The sequence below is a fragment of the Ictidomys tridecemlineatus genome, chromosome 3 (assembly GCF_052094955.1).
Source record: "Ictidomys tridecemlineatus isolate mIctTri1 chromosome 3, mIctTri1.hap1, whole genome shotgun sequence".
In the NCBI taxonomy this organism is placed as follows: domain Eukaryota; kingdom Metazoa; phylum Chordata; class Mammalia; order Rodentia; family Sciuridae; genus Ictidomys; species Ictidomys tridecemlineatus.
In genome coordinates, this window is record NC_135479.1 from 33,448,789 (window position 1) to 33,465,035 (window position 16,247).

General features: G+C 38.6%; 2 protein-coding genes and 1 non-coding gene across 5 annotated transcripts in view; 2 read left to right on the forward strand and 1 right to left on the reverse strand.

Annotated features, from left to right (window-relative positions):
* Window positions 1–1,928: 1,928 nt before the first annotated feature.
* Window positions 1,929–9,574, reverse strand: Ptrh2 (peptidyl-tRNA hydrolase 2). 3 transcript variants are annotated; one of them, XM_013357109.4, is made up of 3 exons: window positions 9,386–9,574; window positions 5,256–5,304; window positions 1,929–2,608 (listed from the first exon to the last, which is right to left on the reverse strand). In XM_013357109.4, exons 2-3 carry the CDS (start codon window positions 5,301–5,303, stop codon window positions 2,069–2,071), a joined length of 588 nt encoding a protein of 195 aa, XP_013212563.1. In that variant the 5' UTR covers window position 5,304; window positions 9,386–9,574; the 3' UTR covers window positions 1,929–2,068. The 3 variants fall into 3 exon arrangements, with proteins under 3 accessions (XP_013212563.1, XP_005321614.1, XP_077898473.1); XM_005321557.4 differs by lacking the exon at window positions 5,256–5,304; XM_078042347.1 differs by lacking the exons at window positions 5,256–5,304; window positions 9,386–9,574 and adding an exon at window positions 2,839–2,908.
* On the forward strand, window positions 5,281–5,387 carry LOC120884574 (U6 spliceosomal RNA). The gene has a single exon (XR_005727007.1). It is a non-coding gene; the product is annotated as a U6 spliceosomal RNA (small nuclear RNA).
* Window positions 9,575–9,608: 34 nt separating the features above from the next.
* The window catches only part of Vmp1 (vacuole membrane protein 1), a 115,138-nt gene continuing 108,499 nt past the window's right edge, over window positions 9,609–16,247 (forward strand). The window contains exon 1 of the mRNA XM_005321558.5: window positions 9,609–9,765. The gene's annotated coding sequence lies outside the window, so the exon portion shown is untranslated. The remainder of the gene's footprint in view (window positions 9,766–16,247) is intronic.

Here is a 16,247-nt window from a genome sequence, read left to right on the forward strand (position 1 = left end):
CTCAAAGATTATAAGTCCTATAAAATATCTGGTACAGGTGAACTAGATAAATAGCATGGTACCCGATATTGCTAGAATTTCCTTACTGTTCATCCTAGGAATGTGCCGTGATTTATTTATTAAGAGTCAACCTCGGGGCTGGGGATGTGGCTCAAGCGGTAGCGTGCTCGCCTGGCATGCACACGGCCGGGTTCGATTCTCAGCACCACATACAAAGATGTTGTGTCCGCCGATAACTAAAAAATAAATATTAAAAATTCTCTCTCTCTCTCCCTCTCTCTAAAAAAAAAAAGTGAACCTCCACAGGGCATCCTGTTGGGAATGCACTGCTTTCAATTTGAAGCAGAGTCTGAGGCAAGCCTCAGAAATAGCCAGAGTCAGAATCCTGCATTTAAGGATTGAGTTCAACTCCATTACATGTTGTTGCATCACTTTTGACTCTGGAATAAACATTCTGTTTAGAAACAGTTGCTATTGTGGCATAATTCAGTTGCAGTTTCTCCTGTGCTGTCATATGGTGACTTAAACACACCAAGTATTAGAACTTTGAAAACTGGATGTAATAGTGGAGTTCTGCCCAGAGGCTAGGAGCTGTAGTGCACATTTCTAGCCCCAGCTGCTGGGGAAGCTGAGGCAGGAGGACCATCTGAACCTAGGAATTTGAGGACAGCCCAGGCAATGTAGTAAGACTGCATCTCAAAAAGAAGAGTTCTGCCCACATTCTACCAATGATCTTAAAGGTGTGCGGTCATGCTGTTAATGTTAGTTAACAGTGGAGAGGGAACAACTTAACATGGGCTTGTTACCAGAATTCTCCCTGGCATTATAATTTTTATGGATATACTGAATTTAGAAATTAATGGTAGAATCCTCCTGGGCTTTGGGGAAAAATGGTGGGAGGGAGTGGCTTTGGAGAGTTGAGAACTTCGTATTTTGGGCAGCCGGTATGATGGTAATTACTAACTAGAATTATGGTTTAGGTATAAGGTTGAAAAAGGGAGTAGGAGAAATGTGCCCTTAATAACTAGTTGTCTAGATCCTTAAGTTCTAGAAGAAACATTGGGGTAACAAACTACATTTTCTTTGTTCCATGAGTCCACTTCACAAGTTACAATGGCTTCACTGTTTGGAGAAAGGGATGGGAGAGTAATTTTACGACTACTGCTGAGAAACTTTGGCTAATATAGTGTGCATTGGGGGTGGGGGGGTGGAGCATGTAACACAGCACAGGTTGGTTATATCAATGCTATAAAATTTCTGCTTCAATTGAAACACAAAAGTCCAGATGGGCTGAGTAGTAGCTCAGTGGTAGAGCACTTGCTTAGCATTCGTGAGATCCTGGATTCAATCCCAAGTACCACAAAGCTTCTCATAGATTCTAATAATTTAGATTTTTTTCCAACTGTGAGACTCTATTATGGGTGGCTATATCATAATATAGAACTAAAACAGGCTGTCAGTCATCCAAAAAGTAATAGCAGGGGAATGCAATTTGAATTCAGTGGAACTGAACTACCCAGCATAGTTTCAGAGAAGTGCTATCAAGATACAAAGAAATCTAACTATTCATAGGGTAATGCTATTGCCCTTCCCTCACACCCACTACCCTCCCTCTCCCACATGGGTAAATCTTATCCATCTATTTTGTGGAAGGGGGGGGGTTGGGGATCTAACCTAGGACCTTGGGCATGCAAGGCAAGCACTATACCAACCCCAGCCCCCTCATCTATTTTGAGATAATGTCTAAGTTGTCAAGGCTGGCCTTGAACTAGTGATCCTTCTGCCTCAGCCTCCCAAATCACCATGTGTTACCCTCTTTTAATCTAACTTCATTGTGACCCATTTCTCTCCAATTTTTTTGTTTTTTAGCACTTACTACTTGAATTATCAAGACCATTTAAACCAACAGTATTTTTTAAGCCCACTACTTAGCAGAAAAACACAAGAACAAATTTTATTTTCATCTCAATATTTAAATTGGGGAAAGAAATTGAGCTTTTAATTTTAGAATTTGACAGGCTTCTAAAACTCTTGATCGGATCATCATCATCATCATGCAAAAGCCCATCTAGTAAAGTTTAAGGTGACCAGTAACTTTGTCAATTAAGTCTGCTGGTCCTGGCCCAATCCCCAGGACAGTTCGGGAACCTGGTTCAATCTGAGTACGTCCAGCATCTTGGATTAAACTTACAGTCAGTCCCAGCATTTTTGCATGGGTCAATAATTCAATCAGGGTTTTTTCATCAGGGGCTTTGACCACCACTTTGGGCTGGCCACAGTATTCCCACTCTTTGAGCATCTCAGGGTTTCTCCTTTGAATTTGCTTGTAGGCAGAAACAGCAGCGTGAGAGCATTGGGCAGCAACTTTTCCTTTTCCCATCTTTAAATCATTTCGAACCACAAGAATCATTTTGTATTCCCCAGTCTCTCCCAAGATGCTTGCTTCAGTTCCGGTATCTGTGTGTGTCTGACTCGTTGAGTTTTCAGAGAGCATCCCAAAGCGTACTCGGAGGCCCCAGCCAAGGCAGATGCCACAAGCAACTCCAGCAGCCAGGCTTAGTATACCAGGATGAGCCAAGTATTCCATAACCAAAGGTTTAGAGAACATCTTAAGAGAAAGAAAAGAAGTTATCACTATCTAAAAGAAGAAAGTTACATGCTTATTAGATAAACCCCTTGGCTATGAGCAGCAAACAATATTTTAGAATCATGAGGTCATCAAGTAGAAAGTCAAAAATATATCTTGAATCTTGTGCATATACCCTGTTTCCACTCATCCCCTGTGTATTAGAAAAGATTCAGGGGCTGGAGATGTGGCTCAAGTGGTAGTGCGCTTGCCTGGAATGCGTGCGGCCCAGGTTCGATCCTCAGCACCACATACAAACAAAGATGCTGTGTCCGCCGAAAACTAAAAAATATATATTAAAAAAAAAAAAAAAAAAAAAAGATTCAAGCATATAAGTGAAACAGTTAAGGCCTGATATGAACACTATTTTCTGGTTCAAAAACTCTTGTTAATTCAGTTTCCCTAAATCTGATGGAGAAAAGAAATGTTTTACCAATATACCCAAAAGAAACCATACAGAACTAACCCCTTTTCTAGGAAGCAGCGCTTATTTGTGTCTTTGTAATACCAATCCCTTGGTGCCCCATTGTCACAATACTGTGCCTAAGGTGAAATGCACTACTGATATTTACTGGGTGTGTGCAAAGATACTAAAAATTCTGCAAAGGGGCTAGGGTTGTAGCTCAGTGGTGGAGCACTTGCCTAGCACGTATGAGGCACTGAGTTCAATCAGCACCACATAAAAATAAAACAAAGATACTGTGTTCACCTACAACTAAAAATAAATAAATAAATAAATAAATCTTGCAAAGGTTAAGAGTTGTACTATCAAGCTAGGAGCACAGGCACACCTGTAATTTCAGCAGCTCAGGAAGCTGAGGCAGGAGGATCATGAGTTTAAAGCCAGCCTCAGCAACTTAGCAAAGAGCTGTCTCAAAGAGCTGAGGATGTGGCTCAGTGGTTAATCACCCCTTGGTTCAATCCATTATTAAAAAGAGAGTTGTACCATTGGACATTAGTAGAGGTAGATACCCCAGCAAAGCTGTACATCATATTTGAATCACCAAGAAAATAACCCACATCAGACTACATTTGAAGCTATTGGGTTCATAATGCAACGGTGCATAAGTATGAGCAACCATCAGTTTCTTTTCCTAGCATTTATATACAAGTTACCACATTCAAAGTGCCTGAAAATAGTGTCCTTGGAATTATGTAGTGCATAATCTACATGGCAAGGATAGCCCTTGAAATACTTATTTTATCATATCACAAAACTTCCTTTTATTCTTCATTTGGTTAAAGTAAGGATATTACATTAATATTTGGTAGAGCTCAGCGGTAGAGCACTTGCCTAGCACGTATGAGGCACTGAGTTCAAACAGCATCACGTAAAAATAAAATGAAGGTACAGTGTCTATCTACAACTAAAAAAAAAAATTTTTTTTAATCTTGCAAAGATTAAAAGAGTTGTACCATCAGGCCGGGAGCAGTGACTGTGCATACCTGTAATCCTGGCAGATTATATAGTATACCAAAGATTTTCATTTCAGGATAGTACAGCAAATGTCAAATTATTTTAAAGATATAATTCACATGCCATAAAATTCACTCTTTTATGGGCTGGGGTTGTGGCTCAGTGGTAGAGTGCTTGCCTAGCATGCGTGAGGCACTGGGTTCAATCCTCAGCACCACATAAAAAATAATAAAAATATTGTGTCTACCTGAAATTAAAAATAAATATTTAAAAAATTCACCCTTTGAAATCATACCATTTAGTGGTTTTTAATAAATCCACAAGGTTGTGTTACTATCACTATTTTCAGTGGCCCCCAAAGTAACCCCTTACCCATTAGCAGTCACTTCCTATTTCCCTCTGCCCTTGACAACCTTTGTGTCTTTGACAATCTCCTTTCTGGATTCACTTATTCTGGACATTTTATATAAATGATATTATACTATGCCAGGTGTGGTGGCATATACCTATAATCTCTACTATTCAGAAATCAGAAGCAAGAGGATCACAAGTTTGAGGTCAGCCTTAGCAACTTCGTGAGACCTTGTCTCAAAATACAAAATAAAAGGGCTGGGGATATAATTCCATGGCAGAATGCCCCTGGGTTCAATCCCCAGTACCAAATAAATAAAAAAACAAATAAAATTATGCAATGTATGGCACTTTATTTTGGCTTCTTTCATTTAGCATAACATTTATATTGCTGTAGCTATATCTTGTTTTTAAAGGCTGGAGGTAAGGCCAAGGTACACTTAATATAAAAATTAAAACAACCTGATAACCCTGCCATGTACAATCTCAAATTCAAACCCCGCTCCTGGAGGAATAAAACTTCCCTGAAATTGCTACTTAATGTACAACTATCTGAGTCCATTAGAATCTTCTTCAGATAGCTTCTGAAACATCTACCAAAAATCTTCTATATCCTTTTCTAGATTTACCTTCTTTTTTGGGGGAGAGGGGTGCTGGGAGGAAGTGCAAGGGGAGTTGGTACTGGGGATGGAACCCAGGGCCTCATAAATGCTAGGCAAACACTCTACCACTAAGCTTCATCCCCAGTCCTTTTTTATTTTAAGACAGGGTCTCACTAAGTTGGTCCAGGCTAGCCTCAAACTTGTGATCCTCTTGCTTCAGTTGTCCAATTAGCTGGAATTATAGGTATACACTACTTACCCGGTGTTTAAAGTGACTAACTCCTGTGGTCACTCTGGCAGCACACATACTAAAAATGGAACAATACAAAGAAAATTAGTATGGTCTCTGTGCAAGGATGACATGCAAATCTGTGAAGTTTTCCATATTTTAAACATAATACCCAACTTCTATAGGCAAGAAAGCAGGAAAAAGAGGAGAATGAAGTGAGGAACCTATTTGCAGAAGAAAGATGTGGTCAATAGCACTTTATTTGACAAAGTGACCAAATATCACCTATACCAGAATCGGGTCCTATTTGGAGAAGCAAACTGCTCTACAAAGAAGATGGATAACAAACTAAAACCTCTACATTTGTGAAAGTTGTCAGAATCAAAATGAAGTTGCTTTGGTCAAAACTTCAGAAAATAAGCAAGTATAACAGGAACATAATGAAAGGGGAGATCTCACGTACATATGCCTGATAAGAACCAAAACACAGAGTGCTGAAACAGCAAACCTGCATAAAAAAAATACTTCAGCAAGGACATCTGCTCAGTAACTGCCTGTTCAACCTTGGACTGATACTACCCTTGTAGCCAAGAATTTCTGTTTCAAAACAATAATATGTGGGTTGGGGATATAGTTCAGTTGGTAGAGCACAAGGCCCTGGGTTCAATTCCCAGTACCAAAAAAACAAAAAATATATATATTCTCTTCATTTAGCCTCTAAAAGTTTTTCCTTGCTTCAACCTCCTTGAATACACCACATCGTTTTCTGTAGCATGCACATTCCAATTGCAATATTCATTCCCAAATAAACACATTAAACTTCATAGAACCTCTTCCCATTATTTCTGCTTTCCCTTTATGTTTGTTTTTTTGGTACTGGGGATCAAACCCAGGGACTCTCTACCTCTGAGCTACATCCTCAGTCCTTTTTCCTTATTTTGAAATAAGATTTAGGTAAAATACTGAAGCTGGCCTCAAACTCGTGATCCTCCTGCCTCAGTCTCTACAGTGGTTGGGATGATAGGTGTGGAGTGCGCCACTGCACCCAACCCATTATCTCATTTTTGCTGCCATAAAAATAAAGGAAGATATAAGCTTCATTTTACAGATGAGAAAAACGAGGATCAGAGAAGTTGCTTATCCACAGCATCTACAACAGGGGCAAAACTATACAACATTGCCTGATCATAATAAAAAGCTTCTAAGTTGGGCTCCATTTGTGTACAATGTGTTAAAACACATTCTTCTGTCATGTATAACTAATTATAACAAATTAAAAAAAAAAATTCATCTTCTCAACTTCATCTAAATACACACACCAGTATGAGACAGTGAAAACAGAATGGCAAATATCCTAGAAACTTCCAAGTTTACTGCTTATGTCTCACATCTCAATGGGATCTAATTATAAAATTAAGATGTTTTAATCTCTTAACCCAACTACCTCCTCTAAAATGTCTCTTTTTCCAGACACTTACTATGAACACATTAATAAAGCTCAGTACCTGAGATTATTTTTTTTTGGGGGGGGAGGGGGTGGTGGTGGTACCAGGGATTCAACTCAGGGGCGCTCAGCCACTAAGCCACATCCCCAGCCCTATTTTGTATTTTTATTAGAGACAGGGTTTCATTGAGTTGCTTAGTGCCTTGCTTCTGCTGAGGCTGGCTTTGACTTATGATCCTCTTGCCTCAGCCTCCCAAACTGCTGGGATTACATGCGTGTACACCATGCCCCGCTTTTTTTAAAATATATTTTTTAGTTGTCAGTGAAACTTTTACTTAAAAGTTCGAACCCAGTGCCTCATACATGCTATACAAGTACTCTGCCATTGAGCTGCAACTCCAGTCTGCCTGAAACTATTCTTAAGTCTCACAGATAATCATTAGCAATGACAGCACAGTAAACCAAGTATGCCCTATAAAACCTCCTCCTGGTGCTTTCTAATTACCTTGCCTGACTAAACATGTTCCACTAGTGCTCTTGCTCCCATTATCAAGTGAACCTTGTTCCACCCATTTATCTTACCTCACAGAATAGCATTTGCTAACCTAAAAACGAAAAAACAACAACAAAAAACCTTCCTGAATCTTCTTTAACCTTTAAACACTGCCTCACTTTTCCTCTCTTTATCTCCAAACTTCAGTTTCAAATATCTATTTCTCCAAATCCTTGTACCTGGGAACCTCTCTTGCCCACTACTGAAAATTAGTAGGAACCAGATACTTCCTAATTGTCAAATGTAGTTGCTTCTTTTCAGGGCTCATCTTAAGTTTTCTGCCACTTATTGGTCACTTCTGAAACTTAAAACTTTCCTCCACTGAATTCTTTCACTCTATTATCATCCTACCTCTCAGACAGCTTTTTTTTTTTTTTTTTAATGATATAGAGGATTGAACCCAAGGGTGTTCTACTACTGAGCTATAGCCCCAGCCCTTTTTATTTTTTGAGACAGGGTCTCCCTAAATTGTCCAGGCTGGCTTCAAACTTGAAATCCTCCTGTCTCAGCTTCCCAAGTCACTGGGATTACAGGCATGAGCCACCATACTCAGCTTCCTGACAGCTTTTTTGGTCCCCTTCTGAACTCTACATCCTGTTTGCTCCTGATATATGTACTGTAACATAAGTCTACACATTTGGCCTTTTCAGTCTATGTCTTCAACGTCCACTATAGAAGCCATTAGCCAAATGTGATTAAGGAAACTAATTAGTTAAAACTAAATTAAAAATCAGTTCTTTAGTTGTACTAGCCATATTTGAAGTGCTTAATAACAATTGAAGATGGCTAGTGACTACTCTGACATACAGTGAGTTAACAGAACGTTCTGTCACTGAAAAAAAAGTTCTATTTGAATAGCACTGGTCTATATGTTCTCTTTCCATTCAAAATCCATCAAAATTCACTGAGGATTTACTATGCTTCAGGAACTGTTCTGAAGCCTGGAGATCACTGGGGGGGGGGGGGGAGTCCCACTCCTTATGGAGCTAACATTCTGGTGGGAGAGGACAGGCAATAAAGCTTGTCAGATGAACAATCTCATTTATTCCCAAATCATCCTATGCACAGACTCCTAAAGCATCTCCTTGGCTTTGAATTTGAACCTCCAATTTCTGCTAGATTTCATCACTTAAAAGACTATGAAATATTCTTTTCTTTATTTTTTTGGTAGTGCTGAGCAGCAAACCCAAGACCTTGTACATCCAAACTTTCTTTTCCTGTAGTCTTGATTTGAGTATCCTGCACTTTTCCTCCTTCTATGGTCCTCCAACATCCAGTCACCGAATCCTGTTAAACTTATGTTTTAAACCCATTCCAGGATTTCTACTTACAGTTCCTAATTATCTCTTGTCAAAGGCTTCCAAACTTAGCTTTTCTTGGCTCTTACCCTAGTTCATCCTAGCCCATATACCATTATAAATACACTTCTAAAACATTCTCAAAAAACATCAGCTAACCGCATAGAGAATAAAACAAATTCCTTAGCACCAACTCTAAGTACTACACAATTCTGGTAACAGTCGACTTTTTCCTTTAACAACTGCAGCTATATGTTGTACCATCCAGCCACATCAAATTTTTAGGTCCTTTCAAGGGGCAATCTCTCCCGAAATTATTTTCTAGTCTTCCCATTTAAAATAAACACGCAAATAAAAATATCCTATTCACCTGGAAAGGCCCAGCTGAAATCACACTGTGAAGTCAGCACCATCTCCCAACCAGACTTAATTATTTCCCCTTCGAAGCTTCTGGGGAACTTATACAGCATGATCAAATACCTCTCCAGACATTATATAATACTGGAGAATAAAACTTTCGATTATATCCTTAGAAATCTTTTCTTTCCACAGCCTGAAACGCGTGAATTCATAGCAGAGAGCGTAAGGCTTGCTCGCTATTTTCTCTCATTCGAAGAGAGTGCATCGATACTGCCGGAAACGCGTGGCTCTGTTGGAAAACTAGCAATTCCGGTCCCTAACCCTTCCCGGCATCTTGATTCCTTTTCTTCCAAAGGATGACTTGCTGAACAGGCTCGGGGATCCAACGATCACCAGGCGAAGATGTAGGCGGGTAGTCATGGAGTAACTTGGGATGAAACGTTCCAGCTGAAAAGAGAATGGAGAACCACATCCCTTTGCTTTGCCCTAGGAGGAACCGACCTACCTAAAATACTCTCCTTCACACACGCGCCTTCTTGTTGTTCAATTCTGCGGAGCTAACACACTTCGCGCGCGCGAACTACCTCTTCCGGGGCTTCAGGATAACTAGTTCCGGATCAGGAACCAAGAAGGATCAAATCATCCTTCTCTCGTCACACCCGCAGGGGTCCGGACACAGAGTCGAATGAAATACCGCGAGGATCAGCTGAGGTTGCCCAAAGGAGTGGGGAACGTTTCTCTTTAGGAGGCGGTCTCCGCTGGGTAACCGGACCGGAAGTGACGCGAGCGAGTTCCGGTTGGCCGGAGCCCCGCGGCGGGTGTGAGAGTCAGTCGTGAGTCGCATCCAGGATCCTGAGGTCTGTCGAGAAGCAGGAGTCGGAGTGGGTAGGTAAACGAAAGCGGGGAATTGGGCAAGGAAGCTTGAGACTATCATCAGAGCTTGGCTTCTTCCGGAAGCTCTCCCACTTAGTGCAGTTCTGGGGCTCGGCGGTTTTTACTTCCATGAGTGTTTTAGGGCTTTGCTGGCTCTGGTTGTCTCAGTCTGGCGGTAGCCGGGTTATTTGGGACACCTCTCCATGGTTGGATACGGGACATTGAAACCAGGCACTGAACTCCCGACCGTTCTCTTTCCTTTCCACCTGGAAGCCGTACTCGGCTTGCATGAAGAGCCCTCCTCCTGGGGTGTCCAGCACCCGAGAGTAAAGGAAGAGGTTTTCCCTGCTGCCGACAGAGTTGCTTCTCGGGATTTTTCGGCTTGATTCTTGCCCTCCTCCTCAACCAGTGGTGCATGATGTTATCTTTCCGCTCCTAAACAAAATCCAGGCATGCAAGTGCCATCTAAAGCCTTCGTGGTACAAAGTGGCCAAGGGAAATGGCCTTCACTTCGTAGAGCCTTTGCTAAGGACCTTCTGAAATCTCCTTTTACTTTCATGAAAAATAGTTTTCTGACTTTTCCAAATCCCTGACCCCCCAATGATTGTATTTCATTACTTTGGAAGTACTTGCAGTAAAACACGAAGGTCGAAGATTTAAAGATTTATCTTTAAATCTTTGAGAAGCGTTATGTGGTCTTCTTGTCACACTGCTTTATTACTTAAGACCTTCAATAGATTTTACACAGTCATCTTTTATTTTTCTGCAACTTCATGTAAAAAATCTAATAATGTGCAGACTGGACACTCTTTATATATCTTGGCAGCATCTATTCTTTCCCTGTCTTTCAGTTCTTCTTTGGTGCTTGTCAGATTTTGTAGACAAATGGCATTGATCATTTGGAAATGCTTGTTTTTAAGTATTTCTAGTGTTGTAATGATAGATAACTTAATATTCCAACTGCTACTACCTATGAAATGTATTGACCTTACAGTGTAGTTCTGTATTCTCAGCATAGATGATGGGAAGAAGCTACTACTTATTTGGCGACATTTTATGCATTGTAGATTATGTTTGTATTGGAAAAGAGATGGTGAAACCCAGACAAATGTGACCAATTCATGTAAGAGTGAAATGACTAAAGTAGAAATCTTTCATGTTTTCTTTATCTATATTATATTATTGTAAATCACTAATGGTTTTCTTTCTTTCTTTCTTTCTTGCTTTTTTTTTTTTTGAGGGATATATACTACTTGAATACACACAATTAATTCTGTTAGATTCCTGTGGCTCATTTTCCAGAAGAAAAATACACATATAACCAGGTTTTTGAAGTACTTAAATAAATGGTTTGATGCATTTTAACAGGTTATCTATACCTAGTTTACTCAGTTTATTGTTTAATTCACATGCTGCTCTTATTTTTGAGTTAGCAGTTTTTTTTCACAGTTGCCTTGAAATGAGGTGTCAAGTTTTTTGACAGGTAGAATTATAAAAGTTCGATGTAACATTAGTTCAATGTCCAATAAATTTACTTGTTGACTACATAAAGGTAAAATCTGTTCTTATAGTCTTCCTGTTCAGTTCAATTGATTATTTGACTTTTCTCACATTACCAACTTCTTCCTGTGTTTGACTTGAATCACTGCTTTTTAGAATCTTGAAGATCAATAAACTTTAAACAAGAAGACCTGAATTGAAGTCTGGGCTCCAACACTTATTGGGAAATGGTTGGCAGGATACCTGTCATTCTTGGCTGGCCTGTATTGTGTTGATAAAAGTACAGCTTACTTATTCTCATAGGTCTGTCACAGAATTTAGTGAGATAGTAAATGTGAAATCATGATATAAGTGAAAATATGGTAATACTGTCATTTTACTCAGCTGGAAGTATATCAGTGTAGAATATTATTCCTTTGAGTAACTTTTAAAGTTGATGATTTGTACTGTGTCCTTTTGTTTATCTGAAAATATTATCACACACTTCTGAGACAATCTTTGCCCTACTTTTGAACAATAAAGCTAGCCAAGAACGGTTTTATATTCTGACCCATTGATTAAGTCATGTTGGTTAATAAGTAGGTGGCTGGAAGGTGAGTATAGTTTTGCATTTGGAAGTTTAAATCTGATCTTTCTTGGTCATCCTGTATTGTCATGTGAGAATTTCCAAATACAGAAAAACCTAAAGTTTTTAGTTGCTTATATGTTATTAACTAAAGATTAGAAGTAGTTTCATGTTACTTACACTAAGAAACCTTATTGTTTTACTAAAACCAATGTGAGCATATAGTTAGATTCTTCACATTTTTTAGAGGAGAAAGTTAGGGCCTAGAATCAAGTAGCAATTGGCTTGCCTGAAGTCAGTTGGCATAGGTAGTACCAGAACCTGAACTGGATTTAAGATCCTAAGTGTTCTTTGTATTCTGCTAAGGTTGTCTCCAAGCATCTTGGTATCACTTGGTAAAATTTCCTGGTTTGCAAGAAAATGTTTTCTTTTGTGCATTAAAGGGTACACACAGACACATTAAAAAACTTATATTCCTTTTTAACTGGTAGAGTCTTAAAAGTTGTAGGAAAACAAAGCTATTTGGCAAGATTTGCAGTGGAACAGATTAAGGAAAGAAAAAAGTACAGCTTACTTACTCTCATAGAATACTTTAGAATGATTATTCTGATATTACACTTCGTTACTATCAGGTATTGAAATTTCTTTCTGGCAAGTGGAAATACAAGTCTTTATTGAGTGAATGTTATTAATGAGTCAGGGAAAGCTGTGTTAATTTGTTTGTTCCAGATTAAAAAAATTTCCCCAAGCTGTTGTGATTTTAATATTCCATTATGTTAATTATCTGTTATCTGAAGTCATTTCTGTAGCTATTTTGTTGTAGGTAAATAGCCACTGTAGAAGAGTACATTCTTTGTCTTGCTGGGAACTCTGTGTGGTTTATAGTCTTTCTCCTTTCCTACCCTAGTGTCCCTGTGTTTCTCTACCACTTTAGTGTAGAAATGAACTCTAGATTAACAAATCATGACAAATAGGATGAATTGAAGTCATAACTTTGTTGTGTTTGTGTTAGGGGCTGGGGATATAGCTCAGTTGGTAGAGTACTTTCCTCACATACACAAGGCCCTGGGTTCAGTCCCTAGCACCGCCAAAAAAAAAAAAAAAAAAAAGAATGGATTGTTGTGTTTGTGTTAGGTGATAATCTACTTTCACAAAGATATACAAATATTTTTGAGAGTAAACTTTTGGAGGGGTGCTGGGGATTGAATCCAGTGCCTTGTGCTGCTAAGCATGGGCTCTACCACTGAGCCCTAAGAATATACTTTTAAAGAGCATATTGCATCAAGAAACTCCTTTTTTTAGTCTGGGTAAGTAACTTTAGATTAAGTTTGCTGAACTGAAGTTATGTTATGTAAATCCTTATATAAAGCTCATTTTAAAACATTTTGTTCTTAGCTAGGTACTGTAGTGCATGCCTATAATCCCAGCAATTTGGGAGGCTGAGGCAGGAGGACTGAAAATTCAAGGCCAGCCTCAAACTCAGCAATTTAGCAAGGCCTTAAACAATTTAGCAAGACCCGTCTCAAAATAAAACATAAAAAGGGCTGGGGGAATGGCTCGGTAATTAAGCAACCCTGGGTTTAATTCCTGGTACCAAAAAAGTAAATAAAACATTATGTTTCTTAAAAATTTGAACAAGGGATATTTTCTGTGTCATATAAGAGGTCATATTTAAAGTTTTAGGCATATTTAAATTAAGCAAGGGCAATCCATTGAGTAATCCTATCCCAGCTAGTCCACTTAATGTTTATGTTTTTTTTTTTTCAGTAGATAATTAAAATGTCTTCTTTTATTCTTGGGATTCTTTCCCTAAAACTTTGATCTTCATAGATGATTTGGAAGGATTCCACAGGTGGTATTAAGAACTAGGAAGATAAAACCTTGGTTCAAATTCCAGCTCTATTACTGTGTGACTCCTGAGCTGGTTACTTAACCTCTTTCTATCTCAGTACCTTTATTGTTAGGGTTAAATGAATCAATTTAAGTAAAGTGCCTAATACATAGTTAAACATAATTATGATCATTGTCTTCATGTGACCCATTGAGCTGTTGCTAAGAACTCTTTCCCAACCCTATTTTGATAGCATATCTTTATGATGCTGCTTACTTATCCTTTGCTCATTATTAATGAACTTTCAGTAAATAGAGTATACATTTCATTTCATGAATATTTTACAACATATGTGAGATTCTTAACCAAAGGAGGCATTCTTGTAGCCATTCTCTTAACTTTTTTTTTTTTTAATTATCATTAACAGTTGACATTCTCTTTGTAAGCTGTAACAGAATTTGGCAATTGAAACCAATTCTTTGATATTTAATGATATCTTCTAGCACTTTCTTTGCATGGAAAGATCATTTTTTCCACTGACATCTATTGCCTTATCTGTAAATTCACCCTTGCAATGAAGGAACATCTTGTATCCTAGGGCTTATACCAGGTTCTGGAGAAAACAATAGGAAATAAGAAATGTTATGAAGGAAACAAAGTTTTTAGAGAGAGTTAACAATGTGGCTGTGTGCCCCTTTGGGGCTGGAGCACAAACAGACTTGGAATACAGTGACATGAGATAAGAAAGATATACAGAGGCTAGGTCATGTCGAACTTTGCAGGTAATGGGAATGAGTTTGCATTTGATTTTGGGTGCAGTGGTAAATCATTCTACAGTTTTAGGTAGAGGAGTAATATGTTTCATAAGAACTTCTGCTCATATGTGGAGGATGACTTGAAAGAGACAAGAATAGAAATGGAGAGAGAAATTAGGAGTGTACCAAAGTAATCCAAGTGGGAGATGAAAATGTCCTGGACTAGAGAGGTGGCAAAGGAGATGGAGAACTAAATATATTTGAAATAGAACTTAGTCCTGGATTAGATGAGTGGTGAGGAAAAGAGAAGAGTCAACAATGACTAAGCTTCTGGATTTAGTAACTGGGTGGGTGTTTGTGCCAGGTACTAGGAGAGAGAAAATTTGGGGAGAACCATGTTTATTTGCTTGTTTGTTATAAGAAGGTGTGTAGGTATGGGGAAGACAGGATATGTTAAATTTGAGATACTTGGGAATCATTCTAATGGTACTATTTTTTTTTTTTTAAATGATGCTGGGGATTAACCCAGGGTCTTGTGTATATGAGGCAAGCACTTTACCAACTGAGTTATATCCCCAGCTCCTCTATTATATACATAAATATCTACATAAATCTACAGATCAGAACCAGAAATACAAACTCAGGATGATATTTTAAACTGGAAACTGGATGAGTCACTTGGGGGGAGATAGGGAAAAGGAGGACCCAGTCAGGTAAAGGCAAAGGATCTGACACAAAAAAATAATAAAGTGGTTACATCTAGTAGGAAGAGTACTGTAAGAGACAGAGGGGAGCAGGATTTTTTTTTTCTAAGCTCATGAGAGTTTATATTTGGAATTCTTTTAAGAAATGGTCAGCTTTGTCAACTGCTGCTTTCTGCTCTAAATGAGGACAAAATAAAGTTAAGTAAAGTCATATTGGTTCATCTGGCAAACCATTTCTTCACTCATTGTTAAGTATAGATCCTTGCAGAAATTTTCAGGATTCCCTTTAGGCAAAAGAATATCCAAGGTTTCCATGCCCTTCATAAATTCTTAAGATCTTTTATAGGAATTATAGTACAGTCATCCATTGATACTCACAGGGATTGGTTCCAGGATCCCCTCAGATACCCAGATGTATGGATGCATACAACCCATTGCATATCTTCCTTATATAGTTTAAATAATTCCTAATACCTAATACAGTGTGTTATATGAATAGTTGTTAACCTGCGTTTTTTAGGGGATAATGCAAGAGAAAAAGTCTGTTCATATTCAGTACTCTTTTTTTTTTTTTTTTTTTTTTTTGTACTGGGGATTGAACTTGGGGTCAAACACTGGGCCACATCCCCAGCCCTTTGTTCATATTTTATTTAGAGGCAAGGTCTTACTGAGTTGCTTAGAACCTCATTTTTACTTTTCATGCCTGTTATACAATGTCATACTTTTGCTGAGTCTGGCTTTGAACTCTGGATCTTCCTGCCTCAGCCTCTCCAGCTGCAGGGATTACAGGTGTGTGCTACCACGCCTGGCAGGATATTTTTAGTCATCAAATGCTTGATGATACAGAACTTGTGGATTAGTAGGACTGATTGTACTGGCTCTACTGGGGCAAAGCAGTGTTCTTCAGTCCTTATGTAATCAGAAAGGAGTGTGGGGGTCTCTGTAAGATAGGTTTCTATTTTCTATGCTTCAATTAATAAAACTTTGTTTAAAAATTATATGTGGGAGCTGGAGATATAGCTCAGTGGTGAAATTGCTCACCTAGTATGCACAATGCTGTGGGTTCAATCCCTAATACTGCCACTAAAAAAAAAAAAAGGTTATATTTCATTCAAATATAAATATATATGTATTCCAAA

Excerpts from the sequence above, each read along its gene's own strand:
- Ptrh2 (XM_013357109.4), bottom strand. The coding sequence starts at position 5,303 with ATGTGTGCTGCCAGAGTGACCACAGGAGTTAGTCACTTTAAACACCGG. Across the intron at positions 2,609-5,255 it reads TTAGTCACTTTAAACACCGG|ATGTTCTCTAAACCTTTGGT; the intron begins GTAAGTAGTGTA and ends CTTTCTCTTAAG.